At 40.6% G+C, this 18704-nt stretch overlaps 1 protein-coding gene across 1 annotated transcript in view; it reads left to right on the plus strand.

Annotated features, from left to right (window-relative positions):
- hace1 (HECT domain and ankyrin repeat containing E3 ubiquitin protein ligase 1) overlaps nt 1-18704 on the plus strand; it is a 38007-nt gene that overhangs the window by 14729 nt on the left and 4574 nt on the right. The window contains exons 14-24 of the mRNA XM_062422235.1: nt 3405-3473; nt 3631-3718; nt 5776-5887; nt 8631-8728; nt 8841-8928; nt 9026-9175; nt 13870-14066; nt 14866-14997; nt 16568-16666; nt 18120-18190; nt 18270-18383. Coding sequence (XP_062278219.1) covers nt 3405-3473; nt 3631-3718; nt 5776-5887; nt 8631-8728; nt 8841-8928; nt 9026-9175; nt 13870-14066; nt 14866-14997; nt 16568-16666; nt 18120-18190; nt 18270-18383 — 1218 coding nt within the window. The remainder of the gene's footprint in view (nt 1-3404; nt 3474-3630; nt 3719-5775; nt 5888-8630; nt 8729-8840; nt 8929-9025; nt 9176-13869; nt 14067-14865; nt 14998-16567; nt 16667-18119; nt 18191-18269; nt 18384-18704) is intronic.

The raw sequence follows: 18704 nt of genomic DNA on the forward strand, positions 1-18704 counted from the left end.
TTAAATGGCAGCCAACTACCAACACGTGCCTTTGATCACTACAATGGCGTTGGACTAAGCTGAGCATCACTGTTGCTTAGCAACACATCTTTGACTATAGAGTAGCATGTGTGAGCGTCTGAACATGTGTGTGTACATACAAACAAGGTTAGTGAAAGAAAGAGGGTCAAAGAATCAAAGAACAGAAGATTGCAGCGTTTGTGAGGAGACGTAGTGTTTTCTTTTATTTCCACAGAGCCGGGTTGTCCTTATTTGCCCGCCATGGTCTGGTTTCAACAAATAAAATACAACCCACACTCTCATACACAATGTCAGGCTAACACATAGCAGTCCAAGAAGTTGGACAATCAAAAATCAGAGTAGTGTGATAAACATCTACACCCTTGTGACCCATGTAGCATGCCGTAGGTAAGAGGGGTGGTGGAGGATGAAGCATTTCCAATAGTGATGGAGAAGATTGTATAGTTGAGGTATGATTGAAACTAGCAGAGAGCACAATCAGTGATGCCGACCCATTTGTCAAGGCAACTGAGCAGGATGCAGCACTGACGTCCAGAAGTATTAGAACAGAGGTGTTTAATGATGTCTTTCCCATAGATCTTGATACAAAATAAGTATCAACTGGGCCCGCTCCGTTTTTTTATACACAGCAAGATTGGATGTTAATCGTTTAATTGTACCATACAGTACACCTATGTGGAAGAATCTGCATTTGTTATGGTTCTTCACTCATTTATTCATATTTTTCCTTTAATTTGTCACTCTGGGGGGTACAACCAAAATCCCATAACCTGATATAGGTCAATCATATCCTGATAACCAGACCTATCCCCATACAGCACATCTTAATACAATGAATAAAATAGTTGATATGTGCCCCCCCCCCCCACTGGATTGTCTGTTCATTCTTTGTGTACATTACTCTCATTGGTTTTTTACTCCTGAGGCTTATGATGCACTTACAGTAATGTAATGAGTGTAGTTGTCGTCAGCTCTAGTGCTCCACCGTCTGTCTCTCCTCATGGAGGGTTCAACCCCGCCTGGAAGGAGAGTAGAGAAGGAGAGCAGCGCTACCATAAATGACAGCAAACTGCAGCAGAGACTCTCACACTGAGTTGAAATGAAACAAGTTAATAAATAACATAAATAAAAACATTTTCTACTTTGTTTTGCTGTCATTTATAGTCGTCGTCTTGCTGCTCCTCTCCTCTCCTAAACTAGAATACTAACTTTGTTACGTTTGCTCATTTTAACTTAGTTCAGTCATTCATACAGTTTATGTAGTTCACGTTTAGGCAGTTTGCTAACTTGCACAGTAAAGCCCACAACTGATCAACAGCTGATGTGTGAGCCATCAAAGCAACACGTTATATTGCATTGATGTCTTGTAGATCATTTGTTTAAGGTGAGCAGCAGTGAATGATGGACACTGAAGGCTGTTTTTGATTGTGAGGGACATACTTGATAATGTCAGCTCGCACATCGTTACAACAACAATTAAAATATTGTAGATGATATATATCACACGCCACTACCTAGATGATATCAATACTGCACATATATATATATACATAGTCTGTAGTACTTCTAATGCTCCTTCGACACTGCCTGCCAATACTATTATGACTAGTTCTGCCACTACTACTGCTAAAGCTGCTACTCCTTCTCATAGTCAACCATCTATCACATTCATATTGGACTGGGTGATATAACATGTATTCAGTAAACATATGAATGTATCAGACTAATCTAAATGATCACTTCTTGTCTTGGTTCTTACATTTCAAGAAGTTGGGACATCTTGTCCTCCTCCACTTCCAACTGTCAGCTCCCCTGCTTCATTTACTTCCTTTTTGCTCCCACATTTATCCCTCTTTGTTTAAACTCTTCACCAGGCCCATAATTATACACAATTAGATCATTAAAGATGCTTAATTAACAGCCAATAGAGGCTTGTTATTGACATGCCTGCTGAAATGAGATATCTGTCATTCAGTTTTTGTTGCTCTTCCCCTTTTCAGCCCGTTCACTATCCTGGGCACCAGACGAATCTGCCAAGCTCATGTTTTATTTGCTGTGGCAGATATGTCTGGCCCCATTCAGACACATTTCCACCCACCCTGGGATGTACGGGGGGGGCACACTGATTGGCCAATGTTGCTAAACTCTATCGGAGCACCTTATTGGTTGGTGCAGAACCTGTGACCGTCAGTCTGCAGAGGTCCGTCCATTGCAGCACATCAGGCTCATGAAACTCAGATCAAACTGACAAACTGATATGAATCCAGATTCTGTTACTGCATTGTCAATTTCTGTTGTTTTGGTGTACTGTTTATATGTATATGAGAACGTTTGTGACCAGGCCACCATTTTTGTTCTTCTTGAAAACGGACAAAGCATTGTCAACTTACATGTGTGGCTTGGCGCTACATCTTAGGTTTCATTGCTCTGATTGGTTGTGTACGGTGGCCAGGAAGTGCACATTACAAAGTGTGAAACACTTTTACAATTTACATTTATATTATACAACAAAATGACATGAGCAAAGCACTTTTACCAAGGTCAAAACTAATTTACATTTTAGAAAACAAATTGACAAGATGTGAAACACTTTTACCGGTCCCGAAACAATTTCACAAATGACACAATCTTCACGGAAAGGGAATGTACCAAATACCAGAAGCGATAAAGTGGGTGGTGAAAGTCCACCAGTATGTTTCCTCAGCTGCTAAATAAACCATAGACATATATATATATATGTATATGTGTCTATGAAATAAAACATAGACATATACTATATGTATACATGTCTATCAGCTGCTACTCTCATACAGTTTTCTTCTTCCCTCTATGCTTTCACAATTCATTTCTTACTTACTCTACAGCATCACCTGGTGGTGGAATTTATACAACGCTTAACTCATGAATGAACCAACTGCAATCCGAATTGTTTTCTAAAATGTAAATTTGTTATGTACTTGCTAAACGTGTTTTGCTCATGTCATTTTGTTTAAGTGTAAAAATGTTTTCCAAAATGTAAATTTTTTTCAAGCTTTGTAAAAGTGTTTCACACTTTGTAATGTTGTTTTGAACTTCTCTGCCACCGTAGTTTTGGGTCTAATTGCAAACAGAGACATTTTGGTCTGCACCTGTAACACCCTTTTTGAAATCAAACATAAACTGAGATGTCCCAGACTAATACGCATTTGTGAATGCTCTCCATTATATTATGACCTCATATCATTTTCAGTGTAAATATTTAGCTGTTTCAGAAAGAACTGAGCGATCCACATCTAATTGTAAAACTGATGCTGTAGCAGAGTTGTTGCTGCTGTCCATCTCTTCTCCTTTCTCACTCCATCTTTCTCACTTACCCCCCCACCCTCCCTCCTTTCCTCTCCCAGAATGACGTCCCCTCGCTTCATTGAGTTTGTCTGCAAGCATGACGAGGTGCTGAAGTGTTTTGTAACCAGGTGAGTCAATGTGGCGCTCTGCCATATATCAACCTCCTCACACAGCACCGAGAGACCGGGTATTGATCTAGCAACTTCTTTCCTCTCAGTTTACTTCCTCTTCTCTCTTTGTACTCTAACTTCCCCTTGTCTTGTTTCTTTGCGTCCCCTTTTTAAGGAATCCAAAGATCATCTTCAACCACTTCCACTTCCTGCTAGAGTGTCCAGAGCTGATGTCACGCTTCATGCATATCATTAAGGGCCAGGTGAGATGTAATTGGTTACTTTATTAGATGTCTGTTTTTTTAAATGTATTATTATTTGCAGCCACACAACTCCTTTAAACCTTTTTCATATGTCAATTCATTTGATTGACACCCTATTTTTTTTCTATTGTGTGAATGAGCTGCTGCCACTCAGTGACACATGTTGATATACAGTATAGCTAGTATATACTGTACACTGTATACAGCACCTGCATAGTTTCATGATTTTAAAGCAATAGTTCACCATGGATTGCAACTCAGTCATCTACTTAGCCTTCATGTCAGCTGGAACCCCACTGAAAGGAATATTCTAGTATTTTTCATGCTGGGTATGCTATAACTGAAGTGCTTGACAGGTTGAGGAACAGTATCAGAATACCTGCCCTCCTCCTCCTCTTCCTCCTCATAATTTGAAAGAAGTTCTAACACCAAAAGTTCCACTTAGACCCATCAAAGAAAGGAGCGGTCTGGTTGAGCTATCCTCACTAACTGCACAAGGATCTACTCATGGTGCTGGCTAACCAAACTAGCTGCTTATTATACATTTTACACAATAGTACATTTACAGTGTAAACTTGTTAGTGCTCTCTACTAGACAAACTGTGTCATTAAGACACTGTGTCTAAATGATCGCAAACATACTGTGTCTTATGCTTGTCTGTGCTGACATGTGTTATGAAGCACTGACATGTACATCGATACTGAATTGATATCTGGGATTTTTTTGGTAGAATGCAGATCTGGTGATATGTCACTGATCATAGATTTGTAGGTTTCTCTGGTACAGTACAGTGTCTGTAGATCACTGTAAGGGCTATTTCCACTGCCGGAACTTCAGGGTAATTTTACGGGGCCGTTGGTGCATGTCTCCATAGCAGGAACCGCCCCTGAAGGACAATCTCCTGTAACTTTTACAAGGGCAGAAGGGGTCTCTGCCTCGTTGTATGTACTCCGTGTGGCCCCGAAAATTCCTGGGTGGTGCTTGAGGTTGACTCGGTGCTAATTGAGTACACTCAAAGCGTGATGTGACGTCAACAGAAAGCGCCTATAAAGTGTTACAGAATGATTAGGTAACCTTCAGAGTCCGGTGGGTTCTATCAAGGTCCTGCTCTGCAATACAGACACAATGGCTTAGACTCTAAGGAACGTCCTCTCACTCGGTCCTCTTAGCCTTAGAGGGCAGAGTGAGAGGACGTTTCTGTAAAGGTCCCGCTTCCTAAATTTTACCAGGAACTTCCTTAATGGAAACGGGTTCCTCTTTCATCATGGCAACCCTCATTTTCATAAAAGGTTCTCACCCAGGTGTACTCCGTTTAACTCAGAGTCAGGAACTTCTAAACAGATCCATATTTTAATAGCTCCTAAACATTAAAAGCATTTCTCTTGTATGTAACCTACACTATGGTTCCAGAAGTATTTACCTTCTCTTCTCCTTTATTTTCTACTGTGACAAGCAGTCCCTGTTTCTGTCTTCAGGGACTTTATGGGAAGTGACTTTGAAAGTCCCCTATCTTCACTTCAGGATCATTTAACAGTGTTACAACCACGGCAATAACACTTGTCTTAAGTTCCATTTATATGGCTTCATAAATTTTAAGTGCTGCTCCAAGTTGTGTGCTGTTCACTCACTCTCTCAGTATTCATATTTGAGCTGCAGCGTTCGAGCCTCGTTACCCATGGATTATGGCTCGCCTGGGAGTAGGCCCTTGTTTTAATTACAGACTTTAACCTGGTGAATTTGATTTCATCTCCTGATTCCTCTCTCGGTACACCCCGCAGCCCCAGGAGGAAAAGCCTTTCTCTCTCTTACACACTCATCCTTCACTCTACCTCCAACGCTTAGAGAAGAAAGGCATACATTATGCAAATAGAGCCCAGCCTCATCTCTGTATTACAGACGAGTTTTTCAGTTCTGAAGGCTTTCCGAGCCGTCGGTTGAGACTAAAAAATCCACAGTCTGAGAGTTGAAAGTGAAATGAAGTGGTAATTAGTTTAGGAAAGTGCAGTGCAGTGTGGGTTGAAGGTTTGTGTGTGTGTCCCCCCCCGCCCCCCCTCAGCCCTTCAAGGATCGCTGTGAGTGGTTCTATGAGCATCTGCTGGCCGGTCAGCCAGACTCAGACATGGTTCATCGTCCGGTCAACGAGAACGACATTCTGCTCATCCACCGAGGTATGAACCACAATCATACACTTCTATTGTTCATGTGAAGACATCATCACCACACAGTGCATTTAAAGACGCCATTTACTCTCCAGTGTAATGTTGCCTGGCTCACTTGAACACGGCTTTGGTCAGAGTGTTTTTATAGAATGTGTTAAAGCACAACCAATGTGTAGTTCAGGAAATGCTTAATATACTATTACATCAGTAAAGCTTTCTAAATCTGGATATGTGCAGTGCATTTTAAGACTGCATTGATGAAACAGACGTTGGGTTAAGGCAGATTTTAGTGTAGATTTTATAGATTGACAACTGACAGGACCTTAAAGGAAAAGTTCGGTATTTATTAACCTTCATAAAGAGAGTAAAATGCTCAGATGGATATTAGTCAAGGTTGTGTCTTAAGTAGCATAAAGACTGGAATCAGGGTAAAATAGCTAACCTAGCCCTGCTCCCAGCTTTTGTTGGTTTAAGAATGAATGTTAAAACAACAAATTGTCTTCTTTACATTCATTCATTTTATGTATTTTAGACATGAAACAGGTAAGATACAATTGTCACGGCCACAACAAATAATGGGAGGTGACACAAGAAGTTAAAGCAAGGAAATCATAATTTATTTGAACTAACCCAAAACCAACAAATCAAAGAATGGTATGAGGTGTGGCAGTCAGTAAATCAGTAATGTTAGTGTGTATGCATGCTTGTTGTTGTAAGGTGGAAACAGAAGCTAATAAGCAAAAAAAAAGGAGCATAGAGAGCAGAGTTCTCTCCCATCCCAGAGCTAGTGAGGTGTGCTCTTGTAGTGCTGGGAACACCGGGCCCAGGTGTTCCCAGCACTACAATATCAATCTGCAATACAAAAAGAAAGAGACAACCAGCCCAGCAGCCACAAAAGGCATGGCCGTCACACAATATGTTAATTAGATGTGTTCAGAGGTGTTGATAAGTGTATTTTTTAACCTTGGACAGATCCAGGATAGCTGTTTCCTCCTGCGTCCAGTCTTTACACTAAGCTAAGATAACCACCAGCCAGTGTAAGTGATTTATATCCATCAAATAGAAGGTGCACGACACTGCACCCCAGATCCAGCTCTGTACTTTAACACACAGACGTCACATGAATATCCATGGCAACATTTCACAAATAAGTGTTTCCCAGAATGATGAACTATTTATTTAAAGGACCAGTGTGTAGGGCTTAGTGGCATCTTGTGGTGATGTTTCAGATTGCCATCAATTGAACACCCATTCCCCTCATCCTGTATGGTGGAGAACCTACAGTGGCCACAACAAGCACATAAAACGAGAAGGGCCCTCTCTACCGCCAGTGTTTGGTTTGTCCATTGTGGGCTACTATAAAAACATGTCAGTGCAACATGGTAGGCTCTGTGGAAGAGGACCCACTACCTATATACATATAATTGGCTCAATCTAAGGAAATAAAAACACAATTCTTATTTTCAGGTGATTATAGAGTAAAGTAATACATGCCAAGCCTGTTCCGCTAGAGCCAATATGATCATTTTCTTTGATATCTTACTCTGAGGTATGGTATTGATTGATGTTTTATCATTAAATGTATTATTTTATTTTCTATTTTTACTAAAAAATCTGAACCTCTAAAATGTTTAATATTAAAGCAACTGTATAAGAATGTTGCCTAAATTATATATAGTCTACATTTAAAAGATTTGTTAATTAAAGAATGAGTAAACAGGACTATAAATCAGCTAGGCATCTGGACAGCTTTGGATGCTCAATGCTGCAGACATATTGGTGTTGGCACCAAAACAGTGTTGAGGTACATTATCCAAAAAGAAACAATAAAAAAGACAGGCACATCCCAATACCCAATAGGATGGGAGTTGGATCAAAAACAGAGTTGAACAGATATTCACACACCAGGTAGCTCCTGTTTAAAGGACTTAAAGGATACTACAAACACACGTGACATAGCATACCTGGTGCATTGTATTGTATTGTACAGTATTGTATTAATGTTTATATATAGGCTATAATACAGAAGGTACATATAGAACATTACAGTATACAACTAATGTACCCCCAATAGTTTGTACACCAACAAACGACTCAGGCTGAATAGTTGTCATACATATTACCTAGTAGAGGCGCCTCTATCTATTTATGTGCTTTCCTTTATGTTGACATAGGGACAAGAACACTTATGACACAACATACAGAAAGGCAATATTTCTGTTAAAAACATGACACATAGCCTATTTATTCTCAAAAAATGGTTTAATGTCAAAGTCCACATTAAGGCCTTTTGGGGCCAAAGTGCCCAGTGTACTATTTGGAGAACTGAGAAAATGTGAGAGTGATGGAAGGGGAAGTAGGAGGCAAATTTTGGAGACATTTTCAATCCCATGGCAACTGCTGAGACTTCAAAAAAAAGTCAGGTCTCAGAAGGAGCCACTCTCTGAGCCTCATGAGAAGAAGAACCTGCGTCATCAATCAATCATTTAACATTCATGAAATGTTAACTTATTAGTGAAAAATGTTGTGCTACATTATAAAACATCTTGTTGTACCGGATGGTGATGTTTGCTAATATAGGAGGTTACAATTACTTGCCAGATTTTAAATAGATAAAGAATGTTTGTAACTTCTACAGTATATTTCCCACCTGTCCTCCCCATCTTCCTCTCCCTCTTCATCTTTAAAAAACATACTAACTCTGACTATTATCGTGCTCTATGTAAGATCTCTTTTTGCATCTCATCACCAGACTCCATATTTAGGAGTAGCTGTGAGATGGTTTCCAAGTCCACCAACGAGAAACTCAAACAAGGCATTGCTGTCCGCTTCCACGGAGAGGAAGGGATGGTGGGTTTTTTAATTCTTGTGATACTTTATCAGTCCTCCACTCTCATCTCTCATTTCATCCAAAGTAGAGACTTGTGTTGTGGTTTGAGTTCAATGTGTCCGTGTGTTCCAGGGTCAAGGTGTTGTTCGGGAGTGGTTTGACATCTTGTCCAATGAGATCATCAACCCAGACTACGCTCTGTTCACTCAGTCAGCTGATGGTACATGGCTTTTTCCTTACTGTGATACCATTCATTCACATGCAGAACTTTTATCATGAAAGATTAAGTTGTGTGTATGTGTGTGTGTGATCTACAGGTACAACTTTCCAGCCCAACAGTAACTCCTCAGTGAACCCAGACCATCTAAACTACTTCCAGTTTGCAGGTCAGATCCTGGGTCTGGCTCTGTACCACCGCCAGCTGGTCAACATCTACTTCACCCGCTCCTTCTACAAACACATACTGGGTAAAATGAACACATGATTCTGATGCTTTTCTAAGATATGTGGTCATCATCTGACTTTAATCCTTTTAATTAGTTTGATGCTGTTTGCATCAAATATCACCAGAACTCAAACTGGAATGCACATGTATCACACACATACTGTTAGAATCAGTGTGACCTAGTTTCTCCACTGATTGTAGAATCTTTTGTGGATGTATCAGATAAGAAAATACATTAAAAGGTAATTTGAGATCTTACCTCAGAATCACAAATGTAGACGTTCTCTGTTGTATCCAAATCAATCCAGGTGATTGTACAGCTACAGTGCACACGGGAAATGCTAGCAGCTAACTCAGCATGACTGTCACTGCATGGTAGAGATGGGGTTCAGCAGCATTTTATCAAATTAGAATTCTTGCAAATCTGTTTTCCAGTCTAATTAGGTTACCTCTCAACATTTGCAAGGGACTAAAGGTCACCTTATGTTAACTGAGAAGCAGAAACACAATAGTTTTTATTGGCAGCATAATTAATGTGGACATCCTGGAAATGAGTTGAGCAGCAGAATGAATGAAATGTATCTGACATGTTGAGTTAACAGCTGCAGCCTGCTGTACTTCACCAGCTACTCACTCCACTATGAAGCTGATCTGATTAATATTTTGGTATGAATCAAAGTTTAACTGGGAGATTCTTAAAGTGATGTGTGGTGATCAGCTGATCATTTCTCAGTCCACTGGCGGTCATACAGTGGTCTTGAAGAGCAATGTGTCTCTTCATCTTCCATCTTTAACCCAGCTGCAGACAGCACATTAACCAGCTAACACACCCGTTTTTTATTTTAGACATTGCAGAATTAACATTACATACCTACATGTGATCTAATCAGCTGCTTATTTTAACCAAAGGCTTAGATGGTTGGCTAAGCATGAGAAGATACCACCAACATTATATGTTTTCTAATCTAATCTGAAAAAGAACTGAGGATAAGAGATTCATCACCATCTGGCATTTTGCCAACCAAGAGCCAAATCCCAAATGGAACCTGTTATCGGACTCCATCCCTTCTCCATGGCAACATTTACATCACCCAAAGCCTCTGGTCATTTTGGTGAAATCTAATCATATTCATCCAAAATGGAAATGACAGAGTAAATATACATACTAATGTTCAGAATGTTCTGGCCAATCACATGCTGATATTTACTGCTCTGAAAACAGGCGGGGAGTTCCGGTCCTCTGAAATGAGGCCAACGTGGAAGTGACTTTAAACTGCATTCTATCAAAAGGCCACCAGGGGGCGACCATTTTGGTGTCAAAAGGACTTCCGTCTCTATACAAGTCAATGGAGAATTCACCAACTTCTCACTTGATTTCTATCAATCAATCAATCAATCTTTATTTGTATAGCGCCAAATCACAACAAAGTTATCTCAAGGCACTTTACACATAGAGCAGGTTCTAAACCGAACTCTTCAGGTTTTAATTTTAAAGAGACCCAACATTCCCACATGAGCAAGCACTTAGCAACAATGGCAAGAAAAAACTCCCTTTTAACAGGAAGAAACCTCAGGCAGAACCAGGCTCAAAGTGGGCCATCTGCCTCGACCGGTTGGGGTAGAGAGGAGAGAGAGGAAGAATAGGAGAGAGAGAGAAGCACATAGAAAATAAACATTGAAGCTAGAAGGTCCGGGACTGGAATCTGTCATCCAGACGTCTACAGGCCCAGATTACCTGTGAGACAAGAAAGCACAGACAACTCCGGGGAAGAAGTTTAGGTTATTGAATGTATTGATAGTACATGAATGTTATTGGATATAGATGGATGGATAGAGAGAGAGAGAGGAGGAGAGAGGAGCTCAGTGCATCATGGAGGTAGGAGTCCCCCGGCAGTCTAAGCCTATAGCAGCATAAACTAGGAGCTGGCTAACTATAAGCTCTATCAAAAAGGAAAGTTTTAAGCCTACTCTTAAAAGTAGAGAGGGTGTCTGCCCTCCGGACCGAATCTGGGAGATGGTTCCACAGGAGAGGAGCCTGATTTCTAACCTCAGTAAACGTTTTCAAAATGTGTTTATGGTCTCACTCGCTAGTTTAAAGCCTTCTTCAATGCAGTATGATGTTCATTTGGGACATTTTGGCCTCCCTGATTTTATATGTGACGATAAAGCAGGGTATGCATTAGGGCGTGGCTACGTCGTGATTGACAGGTTGATTGGTTCACAGGTTCAGGAGGGCGCCTCATGCTCCTCCTGATGCCCCTCCTCCTTTATTTTATAGTGAAAGATGCCTCAAGCAACATATAGAACCTCTGACATGTCAAATGTTGGCATATCGAGAACCCTAACTTGAAAACAATATATATCACTATGAGAAAAAAAAAACACAAACACAGGATGAAATAGGGTTGAACACCTCACAGTGCATGTGGATCTTTGACTTCTTGACAGGCAGACCCCGGGTGGTGAGGGTAGGTGGACCTTTTCTACCCTCATTTTTAACACTGGAGCACCTCAGGGCTGCATTGTAAGCCCCCTGCTGTACACGACTGGAATGTGTAGCCACTTTCAAACTCCAACACCATCAATAAGTTCCTGATCCTGATTGTACAGCTGTGGTGGGCCTGATCACAGATAATAAGAATGTTAATATCAACAGGTCCTTGGTGGAAAGGGTGGACAGCTTCACGTACTTTGGTGTCCACACCAAAGTGCCTGACCTGGGCACTGTGCACTGACTCAGTAGTGAGAAAGACAAGGCAGGGACTTCATCTCCAACACTTGAGGAAATTCCAGGTTTCCCCTAAAATAAAATAGGACATTTCTAGTCTTACACCATTGAGAGCGTCCTAACAGAGAACATCACTGCCTGGAACAGAAACAGCACTGAGTAGAAGTAGTAGACCCTGCAAGCAGTACTTAATTTGGAGATTGAAAAAAGGGAACTTAAGGGCCCTGAGAACAATAACTATAACGATAACTATAAATGTATAGTTTTAAATATAGTTCTAGTTCAAGTGGATGGTGGAGTTCACACCACAGCTATAACGATAACGATAGAGGAGAACGATATTGTTGGAATCACTTTCAGAGCAATTGGATAAATGAAAAAAACGCTGACAGCCAATCAAAATGCTTCCCCTGAATGATGTATTTATGTATTTTAATGTGGCTTTGCTCCTCTCTCACCACGGACTGACGCGCTGTAAATTAGAGCAGGGTGAAGTGATTGATTTAGAAAAGTTTGCCTCTCTTGTTATACAAAGATGCTGGACTTTGTTCTCTATTGTAATGTAAAAAAAAACAACAAAGTTAGCGGAATCTTTGTTAGCAAGATCTGTGCTCATACGATGTGTCACAGCAGTGCAGCGGTGCACTTCACACACTGCACCTCAACATCTGCTGTGGGTCAGTTTGGTCTGTAAATACTGAAACATCACAGCAACTAGTGACTGAAATACTTCTAATCAACACACTGAATCAGCACACACCTCACACGGCCCTTTATTATGCTTTTTCTTAGTATTAGTCATAATGTTATAATGTCAGATGTTCATATGAAGAACCTACAGTGGCCCCTGTTAACACAAAGCACTAGCTCCAGACTGCTCTGAACACTCGGTTTCCAACAGTTTTTTCTATTTTCAGTGCGAGCCGACATCAGCTCACGATGGCTTTCTTTATAAGGACATCTGCTCCACACGGCGTGCGACTTCACTTCTCCGCTCCGCCAACATTATGACATTTTCCATTGTTTTGACAGGTGTCACACCAAGCCATGACTCAAGTCGCACTGGCACACTGATTGTTTTTCCATTACACAAAGTCAAGTAAATAGTTTATCTGTTGGAGGCGTGCTGGTTTGCAGCTCTTCGTCAAACATCATCATCAACTCAACAAAGAGCTCCAAATATCTATCATAAAAGGCCAGTATAAGATAAATGAGGATTTTTTTTGAACTGCGTTTAACTGCACGTAAAGCTATTCTAGTGGAGTCCAAAAATAAAAATATAGATCTGGAAATGAGCAGAGTAGATAGGTCCTCTCTAATGACCCCAGCCATCCATATAATGGCCTTTAGTCCCTGTTGCAGTCAGGAAGAAGGTACCACATACACTAAGCCAGCACTGAGGCTCAGGAAGACCTTATACTCTCATGCCACTAGGATCCTAAGACTGCCCCCCCCCCCTTCAATCATACACATACATATTTATTACTATTCCTATTCTATTTAAACTCTTTTTAATGAAATATTGAAGGAACTGGTAGAATTATATTTCACTGTGATTATACCTTATATCATTAAATGTGACAAATTAACTTGATTGATTGTCTTTTAGATTGAAACTTTTATGTTAAAGAGGGTCAATAAGATTGATCATTTCATTGGTTAAACATTATTGTATTTTGGAAGATTTTCCATCCTAACATGAAGAAAATCATGGGGGGATGTGAAGTCCCTGTCGATATGAATTATTTTTATAATTTTATGATGATAACTAATATTCTAAATGAATTAATGCATAAACCAAACCACTGTCGACATAGTTATATATTCAAAAATCTTTATATATTTTACAGTTAGTATTGCAAATTTTGCTGACATTTTTAGAGCATTATGTTTCTGACCACCAGGTAAGATAATAAAACCTCCTGGATCCAGTGATCAGGCCTGTCTGTAGTGTGTTTAATGTGTGTGTGTGTGTGTGTGTTTCTCAGGTATCCCTGTGAACTACCAGGATGTGTCGTCTATCGATCCAGAGTACGCTAAGAACCTGCAGTGGATCCTCGATAACGACATCAGTGATCTGGGTCTGGAGCTCACCTTCTCTGTGGAGACGGACGTGTTCGGAGCCATGGAGGAAGTCCCACTCAAACCAGGAGGCATCAGTATCCTAGTCACCCAGGATAACAAGGTACAGCAGTAAAAACCCAGTCAGACACAAGCACATCTTTTTTTTTCTTCTTCAAGAAGTGTTTTATATGTATGTTGTTTATGACAGTATGTCACAGATCACAATATGTCAGAGACCTGATTAAACTGGGTGTGGTGATTAAAGATAACTGAGTGTTATTATTTATCATTTTACGTGTCATTTTGCACAGACTGGCCATATGGTGGTATCAATAAAAATACTGTATTCTTAATAATATTCTGATATTAATTTCAGCCATATCACCCCACCCTACCTTTAGTGTCCTATTAACAACATTCTGTCCCCTTTCCCTGAATAATTTTACCTTTTAAATAAATGATAGAAAGTTTATAGATTAAATATTTTAAAAGAGTCTGATGAGAACAGACTTCCAGACTTTTCAGTGTTTTTGCCGTGTCATGCTGCAGCAGTGTGACTGAAGATGAGGTTAATGATCAGATTAAGTCCCCCTCCAGTACATTCATCCCTAGTTGGTCTCCTATGAGCGATTGATCGCTCTGCTCCAGCTTTTTGCTCAAAAGAGTCTCTAATTAGAGATTGCAGTACTGCAGTGACCCTGCAGATGGCAGTGTCTTCTCAAGAGAGAGTAGTCCAACAGGAACAGAAAGGATAACTGTACGTATTCTCTCATTCTCCTGTCTATCAATATTTCTTGGAGACTTTGATCTGTGTGTGTGTGTGTGTGTGTGTGTGTGTGTGTGTGTGTGTGTGTGTGTGTGTGTGTGTTTGTGTGTGTGTGTGTGTGTGTGTGTGTGTGTGTGTGTGTGTCCTCTCTCAGGCTGAGTACGTCCAGTTGGTGACAGAGCTGAGGATGACACGAGCCATCCAGCCTCAGATAAACGCCTTCCTGCAAGGATTCCACACCTTCATCCCCCCCTCGCTCATCCAGCTTTTCGACGAATACGAATTGGTGAGTCGTCCTCCTCTGACCTCCCCGTCTCCCCCCCCCCCTCTTTCATCCATCGTATTCCACAGTTGGTATTCTCCTTGTACCTCCCCGCCTGCTCGCCCCGCTTGCCTCTGATGCTGGGATTGATTAGCCACGTCTGGGTGCAGGGGTGTGGGTTGAAGGGGGTGATGGGGGGTGGAACCAGGAGGCTGGGGTCACCTTGAAGCCCCTCCCTCCTCTTCAGCTCCATCAGATTGTTTTTTTTTTTTTTTTTTTCTGTGTGTGTTGGCAGATTTCATGTTGATCAATAGTGTAGCACGATGATTATCCCGCCGTGGATTTGTTGGACATGCCTCGGTCATTCTGTCATTGCAGGCCGTTTCCTGTTTTCACGCCTCAATAGCTGTTTGACTCTCAGCTGCTGGTTAATGTTACTGTGAATGTAACTTTAATGAGTTTAAAGAAAAAGGTTTTTTTCATATGGTCGACAAATACTATTAAAAACACCAAACCAACAATAAACTCATCTACTAACAAGTATCATGATATAGTTTGTTCTTCTGTGCCATAGAGCTCCAAAAACATATCAGTGAGTCACATTGTTGCACTGGGTGACATGTTCTTTTATTACCATGAACCCACACACTGTAGTTTAGTTTGATTCAATCACACACACACACACACACACACACACACACACACACACACACACACACACACACACACACACACACACACACACACACACACACACACACACCATCCTGCTGCCAGACATACTCAGTAGAGCATCAGATGTGGGTTAATTCGTTGCTGAAAATAGTCCCACTATTTCCTCCTGTTTGATTAACGTTTGAAAATAGAAATACAGTGACCAGCTGTTTTAGAAAATAGACTTTTTAAAAATTGAAACTATGTATTTGTGAGCTGTTTTTAATGTTTTACTTCTGCTGTCTTCAGTAGGTATCAATGGGTTTGAGAGAATAGGGAAAGTAATGAGAGACAAACTAACACATTGTTGGTTTTCTGATTTAGTGACAATAATAAAATCATACAATGTCTCATTCTTAAAAAAAAAAAAAAAGCTTCATTTCTCAGATGTTAAATGTGGTCTAAACACAAGCAGCTGTACAAGAACTTTGCCCAAATCAATAAATAAGTACTTGGCAGTGTCGCTGAAGTCAGGTTGTACACTCAGAGTATTTATGTGTGACTGATTCACATTAAAAACACTTCCTTTATTGATGTCATTACAAAAACTCAATATTTCTGCTACAGTTAGATTCATTCAGTGATAGCAGGCGACTCAGGCCAACCAGTGAGTTCCACACCATGAGCTGTACATATTTTCAATAAAGTCAATCAGTATCAGAAGTGAAAAACTCATCCATGGTGCATCCATAAACAAAATGTTGAATCAACCATTCTTAAACAAGTTTAACGTCACTACATCATATACATCTTATCACAGGAGGACAGTATTAGTGGATTACTCTTTTCAGTGTCTTATCTCTCAATTTGTGTGTGTGTGTGTGGTGTGTGGTGTGTGTGTGGTGTGTGGTGTGTGGTGTGTGTGTGTGTGTGTGTGTAGGAGCTCCTGCTGTCAGGGATGCCAGAGATCGATGTGCAGGATTGGTGCAGGAACACTGAGTACACCAGCGGCTACGACCCTCAGGAGCCAGTCATTCAGGTGGGCTCTTCCCTGACACGAGCTGAACAGTGTTTTGACTTGATTCATCCGGTTTTCTAGCGATGCCGATCTATCTTTAGCAGTCAGGTCAAAGAATTGAAGGAAAAGCTACATTTCCCGAGCAGTGACGTGCAGGAACATCATTTTGTTTCATTGATGATTAACTTTTGAAATGCTGGACCGTGAGAAACAGCTGACTGGATGATGTGCACCACAAGTCATAAGAGTTATGTCATCAAACTTTCAGCTGTTGTGTTTTGATTCTTAATGTCTGTAATTTTCAGTTGAGTTATGTGTAAGGATGTGCATGAGCCCATTTTTTGCATGGTGGACTAATCGTTGGGAATAACCGACGACTAATTGAATATTCGCTGCATGCCGACATTCCCAAGAGCTAAATAGATAATGCGTCAAAAAATATTCATAACAACAATCTTTAACTGCACAAACTCATATTAATTTAAATGATAATCAGCCATTCATTTCTTTACAGAAACACCTTCATTAAAAGAAAAACATCTTACAGGTTTACAGACCCCTAAAAATATAACAGCATGGTTTTTTTTTTTCTCCCCGTCATAAACAACGCTGAGCATTTCCTTTACCATCATGTTAGCAATGAGAGTCGTAACATTAGTTTTCTCTCTGAGACTTTTGTTCCAAATGTTGACGTACTAGTTTGGTGATTAGCATCAGGTCCGTCTCCATCTGTAACCGTCACAGCACACAGCAGCTTTTTCATGAGTCAGCAGGTTGTCCACGCTGGACAAAGTAGCTGAGGGCGGGAATAAAAACGTTCTACTTCAACACAAGGTGGAGGTGCTTTACAGAATCTTAGAGCTCCTCCTAGTAGCTGAAATTGAAAAGTGCTCTTCATTAGCAGTTAATGAACCCTTCATACTAGACTAAAACAACCACAGTACGATGGTCGACGTTGGACCCCGCAAACAATGATTTTGGTTTTAATGACACATGCCTGGTTATGTGTACACTGCCTCTTTTCTTCTCCCTTAGCTGTTACTTGTATGTGAGGTTGAGAGCCAGATGTGCCCACACATTGGATGTTTTACCACAATACGTGACATCGCCATGACAGTGTTTCCACACAGTTTTATTCATCGAGCTTCTTTTCATTTTAATATCTAAAATGTACCAGAACCTGGATTCAACCCAGGCAGGTGCTTCTTAAAGCAGCAGTTTATCCTCCTCCATGTTTTCTTGTCTGGACTGAAGTTAACGTTTTATTTCAGCATCGGCTCTTTGAGTATCAGTTCATCATTTAACATTTAAAATAACTCATTTTATTGTAAAGAGGATTAGGGTGATTCATTGAGGAGAAATAGTTGAAGGTTCCCCAGTAATACTCGGGACCAGGACGTCTTAGTCTACAAAGGACTGTATTCATGTTAGTGTGTAAAGGTTTCTTGTTTACCTTGCTGCTGTTGTGTTGCAGTGGTTCTGGCAGGTGGTGAGGAGTCTGACCCAGGAGGAGCGGGTCCTGGCGCTTCAGTTTGTCACTGGAAGGTTTGTCTGCTGGATTTCCACTGTGGGTCTTTCCTATAGATAAGAGTATCAGGAGTAAACTGAAGCTTTTCTCCTTCAGTTCCAGGGTTCCTCACGGAGGCTTCGCCTACCTGATGGGTGGCAGCGGTTTACAGAAGTTCACCATTGCAGCAGTGCCATACACCTCCAACCTACTGCCTACCTCCAGTACCTGGTAATCACTGCATCTCTCTTTCTCCTGACCTGCTTCAGTTCAGGACTTATGTTTTGAAATGTTAGTTGTAATATTTGGGTCTTGTCCACCAGTACAGTCCTCTCACTGCTCTGCTGACACCAAGCATTCTTTAATATGGTAATGCTTATTTTCCATCTAACAACCAAGAATCATCATTTTATTTTTATTTTTATTTTATTGCCATTCATAAATATTAACAGGCAACTTTAACTGTACAGGACAAAACAAAATCACCTTGAGATTTAGCTTCATTCCACACATACAAGGTACATACAAATAAAATAATAGGTCCATATATCA

This window comes from Scomber scombrus, chromosome 7, assembly GCF_963691925.1.
Source record: "Scomber scombrus chromosome 7, fScoSco1.1, whole genome shotgun sequence".
In the NCBI taxonomy this organism is placed as follows: Eukaryota; Metazoa; Chordata; class Actinopteri; order Scombriformes; family Scombridae; genus Scomber; species Scomber scombrus.